Here is a 19,445-nt window from a genome sequence, read left to right on the forward strand (position 1 = left end):
TGCAGTGCAGATCTCTGACATTAGAGAATTTACTTGCTAGGCATTAAACTATAAAGACAATCTTTAAGGATACTTTAAAGGTAAATGAAGTAACATGGATGTCAGCACACAATGACAGATTTTTTGAAAATGTGGTTTAAATCTTTTGATATATTCCTGACAGTGTTACATCTTTATGACAGACTTCCAGGATATAATTCAAAATTATGATGGTTTATTTAAAATAATAATTCTACTAGAAAGATAAATGATATTCACAGTATTTTATGCTGATGAAGGCTTGGGAAAGTGTTTAAAAATATTTTTTTTCCCTTACTCTTTTCAGAACTAGATGAATCAACTGTATTTGTACTTGGAGCAGTGCTATACAAAAATTTAGAACTCATCTTGCCCACCTTGAGGTAAGACATTTCATAAATACAATATGAATTAGACTCTTTGGGGATCATAATTACACTGCATGTCAGGATAAAAGCAGACAACCGAGAATCTTTACATATTGGTCTTGCTGGATTTTTTTTCCTGTTATTTACAGTATATATGTGTATATTTGTCTTTCCTTTATGCTTAGTCATTTGTATGACAGAAAGAACCTTTTTATCAAATTGTCTTAGTTTATATTTTATATAATCTATATTAAGCTTAATTACAGAAATATTCGATTAGAAGTATGCCATTTGTGCTTCAAACTACTGTTTGTCTAGTTACTACCAATGATCTAGTAATGACATCATAGCTCGATGTACTAAGGTTGTCTGCTCTACTATACAAGTCTTTTGTAGTAGTTTTCCAAGTACTTTTTCGAGTGCAAGTTGTATTCAGAAGGGACAGCAAAGCCATAGAGAAGATCCATTTTAGAAACAAGACAGCAGCTGTGGTATGTCAGTTATGAGGGCCATACACATTCATAAAGAAATAGGAGGGTCTCTTGTTTCACTTTTTCCTTTCTGTACTTGATAACAGCCAATTTTGAAATAAGTGTTTCCCCTCCTCTTCTCAAATTACTGTTTAGGATCATTTCATGGTCCATTAATACTATCTTGTTTCACATGATCCTGTGCACCACTGGTCTACTAATGTCCTTTTACAGTAAAAGAAATGGGTGCAGATTGTGTCGCAGTAGCTTCTAATGAATTCACAATAATTACAAAGGACAGTACTTGAGAAGACACCAGATCACCTTTCCCTACTCTATTTTCCCAGAACTTCAGAATTTGAAACAAAGGATGGAAAATGACCCTTTTTTGGCCAAAATCTATTCAAAAATGAAAAAGACTCAGTCCAAAGAAACCAAAACAAAACACAAAACTTCCCAGTAAAGTTGCAATCCACTGTGCACTGAGTAGCTGCAGGGTTGGAGACAGAAATCTCTCTGAGGTAGAGCACAATTTGAACAGTGATGTCCTGACGGGATACCTGGAAGCCTGGGGAGTGCTGGCAGGAGCCATCTATGCTTAAGCCGTGGTACAAATGACAGCTCACCCACTTCTGAAATGTCACTAAGCACTTTCCATTTGTTGTGCCAGTTACTGAAATCAGCCAGGAATGAAGAGATGTTTGTGAGAGAGATTTTTTCTTCCCTTGTATTCAAAGAAACAGAGCCAAAAGGCTATTGTAATCAGTCCTTTTTGGCAGACCTTAGATACAATCTGCCAAGCCTAGGAAAGCATCAAGGTGGCCATGTACCTTTCAGACCTTTATATTGTAAATCACAATTTATGATCATGCCATTTCAGCTCGCATACATCAATAGTTTTAATTTACAGAAACAAGTGTGAACCTTGAATGCAGTGTATTTGCTTAGATGAAGGGTCTTTCAGGGCTTTTATTTCATCCATTACAAAAATTAGATTTATAGGCCTTACTAGATTTTCCCTAGAATTAACAGCATCCTAAATAACATGAATAGAAAAATAGGGACATAAAAGTACAGCAATTTAAGTACTATGGACTATGAGAAAGTACATCTCAGTTTCTTTTTTTTTTTCCTTCATCTCTTCTACTTTCAGCTGGTTACTGATTTACACAGCAAATTTGGCTATTCCCTGTACAGTTCAGATCATAGAGAGATTTTGTGAGCTTCTAAAGTAAAATGTTCGAATAATCTATATCTATTAAATAATGAAGTCTTTAGAAATTCAAATACAAAGATATCCCACTTTGCTCTGAATATGTTCAGTATTATTTGAAGCCAATTCTCAGCTCCCTGAGAAAAGGAAATGATCGCTATTACTTTCTCTTATGTATGTGAATAAGGAACAAAAATCATTATTAATCTGTGATATAAAAATATGACACATATTCCCAGGTACCTCTAGTCTCTTCTTTGTTCAGAGTGTAGCGCCTCAGTACTTTTCTGAATATCTTTAATATTTATGATGAAGTTATACCAAAACTTTACAGCTTACATCTCCTACCTCATCAAGAATTGTATCATGCTGGATTTCTTTGCCCATGGCAGTCATAGTCAATATTTGATCTCACAACCCTAAGACAGTACCTCAAAGGTGGCACAATTTCAAACTGTTTTCACAGAATCATTGAACAATGTGTGTTGGAAGGGACCTTCGAAGACTGTCTATTACAACCCTGCTGCCATGGGCAGGACATCTTCAACTAGATCAGGTTGCTCAAAGCCCCATCCAACCTAACCTTCAACACTTTTAATGATGGGACATCCACAGCTTCTCTGGGCAACCTGTTCCAGTGTCTCACCACCCTCACTGTAAAGAATTTATTCCTTATATCCAATCTAAATCTACCCTCTTTCAGTTTAAAGCCATTACCCCTTGTCCTATCGCTACCTGCCCTTGTAAAAAGTCCCTCTCCAGCTTTCTTATAGGCCTCCTTTAGATATTGGAAGGATGCTATAAGGTTTTCCTGGAACCTTCTCTTCTCCAGGCTGAATAACTCCAACTCTCTCAGCCTTTCTTCACGGTAGAGGTGTTCCAGCCCTCTGGTCATCTTCATGGCCCTCCTGTGGACGTGTTCTAACAGTTCCATGCCTTTCTTGTACTGGAGACCCTACACATGAATGCAGTACTCCAAAGATATCACAAAAGCAGAGTAAAGGGGCAGAATCACCTCTCTCGGCCTACTGGCAACAATTCTTTTTATGCAGCCCAGAAAACAACTGGCTTTCTGGGCTGAAAACACACATTGCCAGCTCATGTCCAACTTTTCATCCACCAGTATCCTCAACTCCTTCTCCTCAGGGCTGCATTCAATCCTTCATCCCCCAGCCTGTATTGATATTGGGAATTGCTTCAACCCAGGTGCAAGACCTTGCAATTGGCCTTGTTGAACTTTATTAGGTTCACATGGGTCCATTCTTCAAGTCTGTCAAGTGCCTTCTGGATAGCATCCTTTCCTTCTGGTGTCAAACTCATTTTCACGGGGGGCTACATCAGGCTCACGATTGCCTTCAAAGGACCGAATGTTATTTTAGGACACTATAAATGTAACTACTCCTACATTTACACAGTCCTAAAATGACATTCGGACCTTTGAAGGCAACTGTGAGGCCAATGTGGCCCCCTGTGAAAATGAGTTTGACACCTCTGTTCTAGCATGTCAACCACACCTCTGAGCTTGGTGTCATCTGCAAACTTGCTGAGGGTGCACTCAGTCCCACTGTCTATGCCATTGATGATGATATTAAGTACTGTTGAATGCATTTTGATGCATTCAAACCATTTTAATGTTCATTCAGATGGAATTTTTAATTGGAAAAAAGCTGCAACTCTAGTTAGTGCTGAATTTGTTGAGCTATTATACTCCTTGCAAAAATTAGAACTGCAATGCAGGTTTTAAAGGAATCTCTATTATGAAGTGATTTATCATTTTATACTTGTTCAGGTACATGAATGAAGGTTTCCATACATCCTACTGCTTTTGGAACAGGTTTATTTTTGTTTGCTTACATTTTGCAATGAAAAAATATCATCTTGCATGGGTTTATATTGATTACTATTTGTACTAATCGTATATAAGTGTAATAAGCATTATTGTGATAATTATATTAGTGCCGAACAAAGTGAAATGATTCACTGCAATAGCATTGTGTATGGAGCAAACATTGTAAAATGTGAAGGGAGGTAACAAAATGTAGTTTTCACATGATACCTAGAAATGTGGTAGCTACGCACAATGTATGAATTTAAAAGCAATTCTGGATAAGCACCTTATGTGATGCTGTTCCCAATAAAAGACAGTCGACAAAATATGTTAATGGCAGGAATAAAGATAAACAAAACAATAAAACAAGGTAAAATACGTAAAATGGACTCACGTTTGAGTTCAAAGGCCACATCGTTTACACCTTGACAATCTGATAAAAGAGGTGACTTCTGCTGGCTGCAGTTACGTATCCAGAAAGCTTTACCACTTCCCATATGATTCCAGTCTCTGGCTTTACAGGAGTTAGGGTGGGAGTAAAGTAAATATTTGATTGCATGACACCTGTTCTTTTGTAGTTTTCTGAGGAATAAAGGTGACACACATTCCCACAATTCCTTTATATCAGCACTACAAGGTATGAACACTTCTGCATCAACACAAGGAATTTATTTTTTAAAAAATAAATACGTAAAAAATATCTCAGTATATCTTTCAGGAAAATCTTTCCAAGCACCTAACCACAGAATCCCCATCTGGTACATCACAGGTGTTCTGTGTGTAAAGTGAAGATTTCATTATCTAGGACAGCCTATACAATAGATTTCACCAGCTCCAAAATTAGCTGCATTTTAACGATTTTCCTTGTTTTTACTGGCATAGAGTCTGTTAAAAGTAAGTCTTGTAAACGTGGAGTGAGATGAGAACTTTGCAATTACATTAACATAGAGCTTTTTGGACAATGTGTCTAATCATAGTAGTAGTTAGTAGTAGTTATATATTGCAATATTCAATATTTTGAGCACTATAGACTGAATATTGTTTCCGTAGCTCTTACATCCCTGAACACGTTTATGTTGTTGTTAGGTTCACATAAAATTTATTCTCAGTATAATACTCATCTAAAAGATACTATATATAATTCCTCTCCCGGGCACTCTGAAGTGCTCTTTTGGATCTCACCCTAGAACCATCAGAACTGTTCCAAAATTAAATACAGCACGAAATATTTCTCAAGCACAAAGACTGACTGTGACCAAGTACTGAAATATCAGTATTTACATTACCTTCTGTGAATTTCCAAAATGGACAAAATCTTCTAATAGCTAGTAAGCTCTTTTTCCACCTGTCATGTTCTGTTAGAGAAATCCATTTTGTATTTATTTGGAGGGGTTTGGGGTTTGTGTTGGTTGGTGGTTTAGGTTTTTGGTTTGTTTTTCTTTTTTTAATTATGCATTACTTGGGAACACTTATAGATATTCAGCTACTCTATGTACAGTCATTAATCCACCTCTACAGAACGTACTGACAGTATGCTGAACATTAAATGTTAGTCTGATAGAGAGACAAATTTTGTCAACAATGTGTGAGACTTTAAAGTGCAACCACAGGGAAGAAATAGAATTCAGTAAAATAGAAAGCCACTTCCATTACATTTCCATTATATTATTTGGCTGAGTAAAATTGGACTAGAATTCATACCTTGCCCCCAAAGAATAATTTCATTCCTTGTGCGGAGTAAAGTGCCCACTGAGTTAAGTTTCTGTTACTGTAGCCATGGCAATTCCTTTTTCAATGATCCAGCAAAATGAAATCCTCTCCTGAATACCATTTCCCTAGAGAAAATAAGCAATTAAACAACAACAAAAGAGTATTTATCCTGTCTATTATAATTACATCTAAACTGCCTAGTTGTTTTCAGTGATAACATCTACCTGTGCATATGTCTTTCTGTGAGGTTTTATGTTTGTTTATGTGTGATCAGCAGAAGATGTTGAAAGCAGCATTACATGCAAAGGAAATAACATAATGATCATTAGAAACACTCAGGCTGATAACTGATGGTTGTTCTAAGCCTGATGGGGTCATAAGAAGCAAGGATCTCAGACGTGAACATCATGTCAACATGTCTTTGTGCCTGTATTAACATAACCTTGGCAATACTAGGTCTGTCCTAGAAAGGTAGCTATAAAACATTGTGATCCACATTTTACATGAAAAGGGGGATTGCTGATGAATTAGAGAAATTAACAGAAAATTATTATTTTGGGTACATAACACCAAATCTAGTCTCACATATACAAAAAAAAAATATTTGGTTTTGGTGGGATTTCAGTCAGGGTACAACTATGGGTTATATTTTACAAAGTATTTATATGATGAATTTGCCCACTCATATACCAAATTAAATGTTTTTTTAAAAATTTGAAACACGTATTTTTTTTTCATGAGCACAGAATCAAAAGAACTGTAGAATCGCCCACTGCACTCATCCATCTTCACATTTTTACAGCTAACAGTCAGAAAAAAGTCCAACACAGCACTTTGGAAGAAAAATAACTGTCTCTTATAAAACATAGCTGGTGGGTCTGTGTTGACAGAAGCAAATTATACACATTCAAACGTTGACAGAATGTTTGTGTCATCAATACACCCTTCTAATTAGCAAATTGTACTTAAAGGAATGGTACTTCTGCCACCATTGTTGCTTTTCAGTCTTTCATGTGCTGGGTATGGTTCATAACACGTGAATGTTTTCACCGCTTCCAAACAAATATATTTTCTCTTTAAATGTAATATCAGAAACCTCATTTAACATACTAAGTTAAATCTTTCATTTTTACCTGCTTTTTTTCCCCAGGAATTTTACAGTTGTTAATTCAAAAATCATCGTTGTTACTATACGACCCGAGCCCAAAACTACAGATTCTTTCCTGGAGATAGAACTGGCTCATCTGTCTAATGTAAGTACAAAAATAGTGGATATGGTCTTCCAAGAGTATTTATCAGATCGTATGAAAAAAGCGGGGCTGTTTTAAATATCAAGTAATAAAACCCAGTTGAACTGCTAAAATTTAAGCCCAGGAACCATCTAACGTAATTTGAAGAGTGTGTGTACTTGTTTCATATATGTTTGTATGCAAAGCAAAATTAATTGTTATTCCATGAGTTTTGAGGTTTTCATTTGAACAGCAATTTCTACTGGAAACTATCCATTAACTGCTTTGATGGATACAACTGAAAATATGGTATTGTGCTGAATGCTTGACCTTTTGCTCCCTGCATAGGTCATAGAGCTACATAGTTCTTCAGACCTTTTCTTCTTTTCTTTCATTATTTTATACTCAAAATCCAGTTTATACCTAACCTGTTGTATCAGACTTTGGAAAAAAAAAAGGTCTGGTTCCAATTCAGCTTACAATTCTTATGAATGTTTGAGATTCTTTTGTGCAATTATTCTTAGTTCTGTGCTTTTCAGTCTTTAATCTTATGTTAAAACATTTAAAATCTGGAAAAAAAAAAAAACAAAACAAAAAAAAACCCCAAAACAACAACAACAACAACAACAAAAAAAAAACAAAACAAAAAAAAAAACAAAAAAAAAAACCCACAACAAACAGCCCCCGAACAGCCCTCACCCCCCACTTCCCCCAGATTCTATGTCTAACTATATAAAAAAAATTAAGTTTTTGTTTCCGCTGTCAGCAATCTCCCAGCAGCCACAGGAAGAATAAAATATATCTTTTGTGGGAAATTTTTGTGATGTACAATGTTAGGGAAATAATGTTAAATAACATGCATGGGAGTAATTTATGCAAAAATGGCATATAAACTCTGGTTTTGTTACTTAGAGTTAAAATCATAAAGATATGATTAGAAGAGACATAGTTACTAGAGCGGTATTGTTATGCAAAAGACTGTAAAGTTGTGATTTTTTTGTTATAAACATTTGCTCAAGTGGTCATATACAATACAATATACATATACATACAATTCAACATAGATACAATACAATATACGTACATACAATACATATACATACGATTGAGCTGGAGGAGTTCCAAATACTTCAGTCAGTAGCGCATTTGGATTACTGTCTCTGGGCAAAAGTATGAAGAATACTCTTTGAACTCTAGATCTTTGATTTACATTTTACTCAATGTTAGAAAAAACTGACTGTTTTGCCATGAATGGTCATTATGACCAAGCATTCAATTACCAGAAAAATGATATTACAAAGAACATCTCAGTGAAATTTACTGCAAAGTCAAGCAGGAAAAAAGGAAGGAATAGAGGAACATAAACTGAGCTGACTTCTTACCTTTCAGTAAGATTAGAAGTTTATTAAAGAAGAATTGTGGAGATTTTGTTTTTATGGTTCTCTGTTTCTATCTAGTTTTAAGATGTTTTAGGGTGAGTAGGTTTGCCTGTTTGTTGTTGTTTGGTTTGGTTTCGTTTGTCTTGTTTTGTTTTTTCCAACCTGTGTTACATCATGTACATTAAAAGAAAATATCAGGCTTCAACATAATTTTTGTTCCTGTTAGAAATTTCACTAAAAATTTAAGAGTATGTGCTGAAATAGACCACAAATTAGTCCTATATATCAGGGAAGAAAAAAAAAAAAAGCACACCTTTGAAATAAAATACTTGGTTTGAACTTACTAGAATCATTGTTAGGAAGAGTTTATCGTATTTCTCAATGCTGGATTTAATTTCTGTTATTTTAACAATCATTGTGGGTCTACTTCCGTGAGTTGTAGATAAGGAATATTGGAGTATGACGACTATGTTTTGAAATTGGAATTAATACTTGCAAAAGTGTGAGGCAGCACATGGGGAAAAAAATCATAATTATTTTGGTCACTTATTCTAGGAAAGAAATTTTAAAACTTAAAAAAAACCCCAATACTGGTGTGCAAAGTTTCAGCATTGAAAATACTTATCAGCCAAATACGAGCTATTAAAACCAGCATGACACAAGCAAGGCTAGACTAAGAAAAGGTAGAACCTCTGGCCTCAGAAGCTGATATTCTAAAAATTTTTTTTCTTTCTTTTTAATCCATCCCTTTGAGTAATTTGCAGGGTAATTTTTTGCCAAGTTTCAAGATCTTGGAAATGAAATGAAATGAAACTTCGTTATTATAAAAGGTCAGATTAGATACACTTATTGTCACCTTGCCTTGTCAACAATTCCGCAGCAAATATTAATGAGTATTGTATTAGTTTATGTATTGACAAGTCAAAAAGACAATAACCTTGACAACAGATATCAGAGCCAACTTTTTTTTTTGTCCTAGAATTTAATGCAGAGAATCAAGTGTATGGAACAAATTTCCAGTCCTTAAATTGTACTTATAGTACATTTATATGAGGTCTTGATCCACCTAGATATAGAGTTGGATCAGCAGATACAATGACAAAATATTGCTCTAGAAAATCTGGGAATGGAAACCAGTTTTACAATCTTAACATCTTTAAATGTTTGGTGATATTTATGTTCAAGGCTTAGCCTCCCTCGTGGGTTTGGTTTAAAGAACTAAGGCTGTAGATGCATAGAAACATTATTTTGTAGGCTTGAGTGTTTCTTGCCTTCAGACTGAATATAATTCTAATCTTCTTTGCTATAATTTCCTCAGCTGAAAACAAAAATATAATTAATTCTAAAATATTGCTATAAAACACACTTTATATGTCACATAGAGAAAGATAAAACTAGTATTAATGTTTCTTTAGCATTTAAATATCATATATTAATGGCTCGCAGATTAATCATGATGTAAATTAAATAGCTTAATTATTAAACAGAAAATAAAATATAGACATTTTCTTTCATTTGATTTTTTTGAAATGGCTCTTCTTGTTGTTATTTTTTGCTTCTCAAACCTTTGTTCTTGAAATGCTGTTCACTATTCAGAACAGTTTGTTTCCAAATTGATTTAATGAGTAAGTTTTATGCAACACCTAGAGCATGCCTACTAATGTGCAGAACTATACCCACACATTTGTTCTTTTACCACCTCACCCCTGACTAAATAAAGTAGATAAGAGATTTTGAAAAAAAGATGGTCAAATGTGATCATTTAATAAGTTTAATTGAAATTAACCTTAAAATATTCATTTATTCAAAATGTACCGTCATTGTTTCATTTTATATCGACATTAGCCAGTTTATTAATAAAACCAGAGGATTATTTTTTGGAGGAAGTGTAAATCACAATTACATGTGCTGTTTGGAATGTAGCATGATATTTGGATTTGCAGATAAATCAAAATATAGTAGAAAGTTGACCACAGTGAGAATGTGGGTTGAAATGCACTAGTTAGAGAACATGACATTTGGTCTTATGCACAGTGAACATGTTGATGAATGTGATCACATTTTTTCCAGTAGTTTGATTAAAGAGACACCAAAGCAATATTTAAAAACTGCACAACTCAAACAAAATCCTATTCGCTCGAGAAAGAATATGAACTCTCACCTTCTGACAGCACAGAAGTTTACTCCAGGGACAGTAAAGTAACGAGCCAGCAGTAGCATAGGACATCAAGCTTCCAATGAAGACTGAAAACCCTGGCTGCAAAACACAGTTGGCACTGTGGCTGTGTGGCTGTCAAAGTTGCCAATCACATCTTGAAAGTTCAGTTTCATATGCCAGGCAGAGATAAATATACATACACACTCACACACATATGTCTATTTTTGAGATATCCAAGTCCTGTACTGTAGTGTATAAATCAATAATACTGCAACAGTTGTAAACATTAATGGACACAGTAGCTGCTTCCTTGACTGCAGCTAAGTAATTAACTGGCAAGAGCAGTGATGAGATTGCTGCCCTCACAGAGAGCAATGACTGTTGGAGGTAGTTCAGCAACAGCACAGAGAGGAGACATTGCCAGGAGGCCAGACCCAGGAAGGCTGCAAGAAAGGGAGCAACAGGCAAAGAGCGAAGAAAAAAATAGGAAGACAGGCTCCTTGTGGTCCTTGTAGTGCTTGAGGGGTGTTTGATCGGGATATCAAAAGAGGAAGAAGTTCTGAAAGGCTGAGCTGCCCTTGCAAGCTGCCATGCCTGGCAGAGCAAAGCCACACACAAGACCTTCTTAAGGAACAGGAGAAATATTTATTCTGCTTTCCATATTTCTGCTTAATCTCTCACTAGTGACTGCAATGGCCAAACATACTTTTTTTTTTTTTCCCGTTTGAATACATTTCAAAGAGAGTGATGTCTGAGCTGATGGCAGTTTTATTGTGTCTCAGTTTTCTGCAAAGGCTTTTATTTCCCTCTGTTTTGTAGATTTTTTTATAATGGACATTTTTTATGAAAGCGTTTTTGTATTCTTTCTACTTGCGCTGTGGGAACAGCAAACATAAACTGTATTATATCTGCTGCTAGGAAAGAGAGGTCTCAGATCTCAGATATGCAATGTCTTACTACAATTCAGCTGCAGGAGTACTTTTTTAATATGTATTTAACTATATCAGATTGGAAGTAGCATTTCTTCACCCAGTCTTAGAATATAAATTAATACTCTTTTTAAAATGAAAATGTAAAAAACCACGTTAATTCTGCACCATCATTCCATTGTTCTTAATTCTTACTCTTTTATATTCTTTTCTATCAATGTGTCTGAAAGCTTTTGGCTAATGATACAGGACCTGGTCTCTGAATCTCAGTGGGCCTGTAATCCAGTGCTTTGTCCTGTGCCCTCTTCCCTTTCCTCTTGTTTATGTTATAAATACTTCAGGGAATAGAACATCCTTTATTTATGTTTCTACAGTGCTATGTTAATATAAAGGGCCATAAGTATATGTTGGTTTTAAATATTTATACTTTACTTATAAAATTCAATGCAGTCAGCAAAATGCTGAAGTAGAGGATCAAAATTTCCCTAAATGCCTCTCACAAGCATCTTCAGCAGGACCTTTTTTATCTTAGACCAAGAGGTGGATAGAATAATGTAAATATTTAATAGATTTTTACTTCACAGACTGCCATGTTTTTTCTATAAATAAAACACATTTCGGAATGAAATATCAAGGTGTGTTTTATCTATATGAAACCACATCTATCGCATCAACACTCTTCATGAGAGAACTACACTAATGTTGACATAACAAAATAGTATATTCCACCTGTTTCTTCACATCACTTGTGATTTTGTTAAAAATATTTTTTTATTCTGTATTTTAGTTCTGATTTGTTTATCTAGTTCTGACTTCTAGGAATATCCAATGTTTCTGATGAACAGGAATACAATTTTGCAGTTTTTAGCCAGTTAAGAACTTCTAAGTCAGTCTGAGTTTTGGTAAAGGAAGATTTGCAAGATTGGGGACAAAATTTGAATTTTATTTTTTTCTCAACTCTTCCTAGGCAGCAAACTAAACATGAGTAATAATAAAGACATTTCAGTTTCCCAAAACATTACCCACAGTTTAATGATGTGTAATAAACCTAGATTCCTGTCCTCTTTGAAATCAAATCAGAAATCAATCTGGGATTGTAAAGCTTAAGAAAAAAAACAATATTTTGAGCTCAACTCTTTGCTGATTTAGGACCTGATTGTCAAAAGGACTTGGGTATTGAGTGTGTGGTCATCTGAAATCCCAGCCTTTAGACATTTTGCCCAGCATATGTTTAAGATTTTTAAAGGCATTACTGGTTTTGACATCCAAGTTCGGAGGTGCCTAAAGTTCTGATTCTAAACACACACAAAAATGTTCAGTTAAGTTGAGTCTCTTAGCAAATTGACTCTTATATCATATTTTAATTCTACTAGGATATACTAGGTATACCATAATAGTCAACTTTATGCTTACCATACCTAAGAGAGTCAATAAAGCAAATATTCTGCTTTCAAGTGCTTTTTAAATACTCCATAAGAATTAACCTTAAGCTTTTGCAATTTCAGTGGCACAAATTCATCAGAGTATACAGATGATCTTATAGGAGGAGACACACATAAATATTTAGCTCAAGCATGACTTTTTTTTTTTTTGTATACTAGTAACTAATGTATGTTCGTTTTCTTCTTAGGGCACATTGAATCCCTACTGTGTGCTGTGGGATGATTCAAGAACGTAAGTGTCAGATTTTTGCTTCTATTGCTTTGGCTCAAATATAACAAAGCACCTAACAATATTTAAGTAGTTGGTCTGTAAGTAGGTTGGTCTGAGGGCAGGGAAAACGAACCTATCACGATGTACAAGTACTAGATTCTCCAGTCACTTGGCTTCCTTTCTGCAGCTATGTAAATAGAAATAATACAATATCTCACCAGGACGAGATTACTTACATAGTAATTTTAATCTGCTTTTTCAAGATTAAAATGAGGATGTCTTAGAATTGTAGTTCTTTGATGGTAGTTGCTGGGCGACAAGCAAGTGGGTAAACGATCAGCTAGTTAACTAAAGAAGGCTCCTATTTCTGTTACTGCAGGGAGAAATATCATTTTCAAGTGTGATACCCACAGCAATCTTCATTTTAGTCGGTGCAAATTTTTATTTTAGTTTAGTAAAATAATAGCTGTATACTAAATAGCGAAAGCTTGCTGGCAGTCTTCTGCTACTTTTTTCAGCGTGCGTCCCTTCTGTAGCAAAACAGAAAATGTCGCTGTAGAGAAGGAAAGCAGTAAATTCAGTGTGGTTTAAAAAGAATGCCAAGTTTATGCAGTTGTAATTTGCTGCATTTATCTTTCACGGTAAATCTCCCAATAAAGTCGAGGTGAACTTTGTCTAAATACAGATTAAGTGTTTCAAGAAGAATGTGATTGCCATATTAATTCTTTTAAAGATGATGTCGTACTTCTTGCCCAAGTATATTATGTATGTCTTATACTACAGACTTATCTACAGTGTTAGAAATTGTATGCTTGTGATTTTGTGAGTGCTTTTATCCTTGAACCTGGGTTTACATCAGTACACTGATGGCTGAGAAACAACATGAGAAACTTTGGACATGGTGCTAGAAATCATTCCAAATACAGGTAGTAACATGTTCTATGCTTCTATGAAAGAATCAGAATGTAGTTATTTGCCAGCAACATCATAATGCTCCATTGCTGTAAAATGTGTGTGGTAAAGTACATTAAAGACTTGATATTATGTATTATTATGTGCACAAGCAGTGCAAGATATTTGGAATATGGTCTTTGTTTCCTCTTCACAAGGTTTTTCTTACACAGTAGTAGTATAGTGCTTTATTTACCACTTCTACATGCATTACTTTAAGCACTGTGTATTTAGAGCACATGCTCTGATTTCATTGTTCTAGTCCAGAATATCAAAGGCATATTTGCATGGAAATAGACTACTAAAAAAAAAAAAAGGCATGCTGTGGATTTAACAATGTGATTAAAAGATTTCATGCAGATATTTGGGATGGAAGTGAAGCAATTGCAAACAAATGTATTTTGTGCTTGCTATTTGTTTTGCATGCATTTCTCTTAGTATTGCTTATAGAGAAGTTTAGTACTACACAGACTTACTGGTTTCAGTATGCTTCAGAATCTGGATGGAAAAGTGAACTTCTGAAATATCTAAATTTTATATAAGGCTTACATAAAATAGTCTGAGGTTTTGAGGGAGAAACACATGCTTTTATATACTGAAGGATACAGTTTCTAGTCATATTATTTAATAGGAGCTATTGAAGATGTTAAAATATTAGAAGATTGTGGGTATTTTTGCGTATCAGTTTTGAAAAGTAGTATGAGCCATCAAGTATTCACAGTAAGACATGATGTATCAGTGAGGCCTGCATGGACACCATTGGTATTTGTTTTACACGTGTGTGTGTTATTTTAGGAGAATGTTACATTTTCTCTTACCTGAGCATGTGATAGTAAGAGAAAATTCTACTTTATTCCTCCATCCCTGAGGAAAAGATCCCTAGTGTTAGCTGTGGGATCATTAGTTGATTCATAATTTTATTTTTGTAAAGCTGTTTCTTTTTTGTTTTGGAATATTTTATTTGTATTTACTTGGGAATAGTTCAGAATGTGTATTCTAACACACTGAGTTTTAAATTATCATGAAAGCTCTACAATGCCGAATCAGTTCTTATCACTTTTAAATCTTAATAAATAAATATGTGGAGGACTATACAGTTGGTTAGGTGTCCATGATGATGATGTTGGGGTCTTGGTGGCTTGCTGTTATTTTTTTCACATTTGTCTAAGTCTCAGGAATTCACCACTCTCAGCAGCAGGCAACTAGATTCAATAGATTAATATCCTCATTCACTTTGCAAATCCTACAGAGCTGTGCTGTGCTTGTGTCCTTCCAAACTGGGTAATTTTTGCATACCCAGGATTTGGCAAGCATTTTGGAATAAACCCAACAAAAATTAGTCTGCTTTTAGGTGAAGGTGCTTAACTAATCAGTAGGCTTTGCTGAGATGGGTGTTTTAAATTAAGTGCTTTTCAGATGAAAACTGTTTGCTTTTATCATCGGCATACAGCCAGCAGTAACTTCTAATGGATTTTGCCACCTTTTTAGCCCCTTCTCCCACATCTTTATCTGCATGCATTGCAAGTTCACTTTTGGTAACTGATACTTCTTTCATTGATCTTGTCAGTTAAATATTTCTCCAACAGCAGGGGAAGCTTTGTCTATCTGGGTTTTAGTCATGTTTCTCAGGAGACTGATCAGTGATTAACAGTTCCCTGTCATCCATCCTTGAAGGAAGTTGTGTATCTGTTAACTCTTTAATCACACCAGATCATCAAACCTATCCTACTGCCATTGCTATTTGTGACAATTTGGTCATCCTAACTTCGGCAAAAGCAGTTACATCCATTCTTTCTATGAGATTCTTCCTTGTGATTATATTTTATAGGATTTTCCATTTATCAAGCTGACAGACTTGTGCGTTCTCCATAGGCAGCTAGTCAAATGTGTGTACAATATTGAGATAGTTCAACTAAACAACAGAATATTATGTCATGTATTGTAGAGGGCAAACTTAAATTCAACAATTCAGCATTTTATTTCAGTTGATCCTCCCAAAATATAGATCACAACTGTCTGTGTTGACTGAAACCAGGCTGTTAATGAATTCTGGTGTTTGCTTTGATATTTCCAGCTTCCCTACACGAAGCTGGTGGCATCAATGGTATGTTAGTGGTGATTTTTCCTCTCGCAGAAATCTGAGTGACATCTTCCTCCATTCATTTCAGAAAATGTATTCTAAATGTTGCCTTCAGTAAAGTCTTAGGATACTGAATGCTTGTCCTTTCAGTGCATGGGAAAATGTGTGGAATATTTGTAACTGTTGTTCTGAGGAGAAACAATTGTTCCTTAAACCAAACAAACAAAAACTCAAGGAAGAGCTGTATTTTTTCGACTTTGCATTGTCTGGTACAAACAAACTATCCCTGCTGTCAGTATCTGTTTGTGATACATAATTCCAGTGTCTCAGTCCACAAAGCAAAAGAAAATAAGTTGGTCAGGTACTAGGGCTGACTTTCCAACTCCACAGAAGTGATTTTAAAGAATTTAAGATGAAACCAACCTTCTGAAAGTTTTTCACTGGTCCCTCCTACCTTTCTAAGAGGACAAGAAGAGAGAAGGAGACAGCAGACAGGCTCAACCAGCAAGTAATCCAATGGTTAGAGCATTTACCTGGAGATGTCAGGGACCAGCCCTTCACTTTTTTCTTTACAGAAGTGTCTTGAGGAGTTTGAAACACACTTTTCAGCCTCACAGGAGCAGCCCAGGCAGGTTAACTGTCAGCTCCTCTGGAGTGTGTTACTCACAATGTGTCCTGCTGGAACTCTGCCATATTGTTTAGGAAAATATTCATGGGTTGTGGAGCTGATTCTCAGCAGCTATGTTTAATTTTACCACTCTTTCCATGTGTTTGTCACCATGCCACACCTAAATCTCATGCATATCACTGTCAGTGGTGTTTTTTCCAAGTGCTGTTTTGCTTTATGTAAGTCTGGGCAAGGCTGTGTAAGCATGGGAGATCAAAGAATCCTTATAGTATGTATACATTTCCATTTTAAAAATGCCATTTATGATGGCAGTTTTGTAGGCTGTCTGAACAGTTGTTTTGAAGTTTGTTGCCTTCTCTGATGCTTATAGTTGTGATAGGTGCCATAACAGGTAGTCTGTATGGAGGTCCAGGATCCATGAAAGTTTAGCCTAACAAAGTCTTAAACCAGGGTACAGAATTCAAAACACAGTGAGAGGCTGGAAACTAGGTGCCACAGTACTGAGCGTCGTGAGTTCCATCTTCACATGCAACCCTTGGCTAACACCATCACGATGAGGCCATGGAAGATGGGGTGGACACTGGAGGTTACTGGAAGGAGGTGACATCTCACATGGGAGTTCAATATTCACCAACTGATTAGCGAAGCAATGCAGCTGGTGTTCATTCTTTTAGAAATGTTTTGTGTGTAATGTGGACCCGTGCTCTCCACAGGACAGTGTCATTTGTTGCTGGCAAGCTCCACAGCTGTATCTGGTGCAACACGACATCTCACAAAACTGGGTAAGGAAAGAGCTTTAGCATCCTGGGGCTCCTTTCTGCCAGTTGCTGCAGAAGGATTTACAACAGTATGACAGCCTTTTATTTGTCCACATGAGTGCTCATGGTAGTTTGTGCCTGCTGAATATACAATGGGCAGTAGTACAATGCAATTAGCTGACTTTTTTAATACTACAAGGATTTTGCCCTGGTTCGGTTTTAATTTAGGGCAAGTGGTAGCTCTGCTCTATTATTTTTTCCAGTGCCATACAAATTTACATTGACAGCAGCTTAGATTTTCTACCCTGAAGCTATGTGAAACTATGAATAGCTATCTATGAGAAATGAGAGATTGTATACATTTATATAACTTCAGGATTTCACTCCAGACATATTATAGCAACCTCCATGAAAAAGATGTTTCAAAAAAAAAGTTTACAATTACTTTTTTTTTTTTTTTAGTGATCTCCTAGAGCTTTAAACTATTTTTCTCCCATTGCCCCTGGATAAAATTGTGGGGAAATAGGTCATGAAGAAATTTGTTCAGTGCAAATAAAGAAGAGTCTACCAGTTAACTGTGATTTTCTCACAGATTCACCTATAGGGCAGAATGTGACTCAGCTTTAGGATATAAGCTTGCATGCATACCAGCAGAACAACTTTTGCATTTTGTTGCCTTGTGATAAAATTGACAGGGAACACTGATCTGCTCTGTCTCTCTCCTGTCCACTTTGCTTTTGAAAATTACCTTGGTAGACCATTACAATTCTTTGGCCTAGACTTGCAAGCCTTTAAGAATATGTTCAAAAAGACTCTTTATAACACACATAAAAATGTCTCAAACTAATAATCAAATACATAGAATTTCCTAAATCAGAATTTGCTTCTGGAAATATGAATAGAAGCCTCTCATTACTTTATATTACTTTACATTCACATTATTTCTTTCACCAGGAAGATATGGAGAAAATAGATTTTTCTATAAGGAGAATAAAAATTGTATAAGATTAATTCGTGTAAATATAATTTGACAATATATCCCAGCTAAAGCTTTGCTCATTCCATTGACTTCAGTCGAACTTGTTGGTTCAACTTTTCAGTCAGAATTTGCTTCTTTCATGTTTTTCAAGGCAGAAAATCATTAGCTTCTGTGCTTATGTTTGCGAATGTAATGGAAGAGTTAATGTTAATGATCTTATTCAAAAGATCAATACCTCCTGCAGTACCTAATTTTATGAAGAACATTCCATAATGGAACCTGTGTAATACCACATGCTACATAATCTTCTCTTCCTGGTGGTCTTGTATAAAAAATTGAAAGACTCTACAGAATCATATTCTTTTTCATTGAAACAGTGTGGAATGAAAAACCTGATCCAAACCCCCTTGCAGCTAACCAAAAGGCTTTCACTGATCTGAATCAGATCAGGTCAAATAGCAAACAATTGCGCAAGCCATGCAAGACCTATATGTTTTGGGGTTTGGTTGGTTTGTTGGTTTTTTCTTGGTGTTCTAGTTTGGTTTTGTTGTTGTTGTTTGGTTTGGGGTTTTTGGTGGTTTTGTTTGTTTGGCTTTTTAATTATTTTTTTTAATTTAGAAACTGCTAAGATTATACTGTAATGGAGGAGTACTTATTTCTGAAATATGTAGGTGTCTTTATGTTGAAAAAGAATCAGACCCAAAATTTCATTTTTTAAGTCATACACAAAATGAATCAGCATATATGGGAGGAATTTATAATTTAGTTCTTTTTTATAGCACTACTCTTCACTAACACCTACATGGCCATGAACAGAGCTTACATGGCCTGCTGAGATTTATAGCAAAAAAAGGAAATAAAATTAATTCTTGCTAATAAGTTCACTTTCTTTTTAGTTTTTACTGGGTGATTAATCAACTCCATTTGCTGAGAGCTTAGTTGCTATTTATTGCCTTTATGTAAATGTAGATTTTCAGAACCTAAAAATAGTGGTTTCTTGTAATATCAGGCAATTATAATTCTAAAATGTGAATAAAAAGAACTAGTGGTTGTATCCTCATAATCAAATTTAAAGATTTGAGTTGAACTTTTGA

General features: G+C 35.3%; 1 protein-coding gene across 1 annotated transcript in view; it reads left to right on the forward strand.

Moving 5' to 3' along the window:
• ADGRB3 (adhesion G protein-coupled receptor B3) overlaps window positions 1-19,445 on the forward strand; it is a 445,550-nt gene that overhangs the window by 254,948 nt on the left and 171,157 nt on the right. The window contains exons 13-15 of the mRNA XM_065630898.1: window positions 326-401; window positions 6,758-6,860; window positions 12,933-12,976. Of these exons, the coding sequence (XP_065486970.1) occupies window positions 326-401; window positions 6,758-6,860; window positions 12,933-12,976 (223 nt within the window). The remainder of the gene's footprint in view (window positions 1-325; window positions 402-6,757; window positions 6,861-12,932; window positions 12,977-19,445) is intronic.

This window comes from Caloenas nicobarica, chromosome 3 (assembly GCF_036013445.1).
Source record: "Caloenas nicobarica isolate bCalNic1 chromosome 3, bCalNic1.hap1, whole genome shotgun sequence".
Classification (NCBI taxonomy): domain Eukaryota; kingdom Metazoa; phylum Chordata; class Aves; order Columbiformes; family Columbidae; genus Caloenas; species Caloenas nicobarica.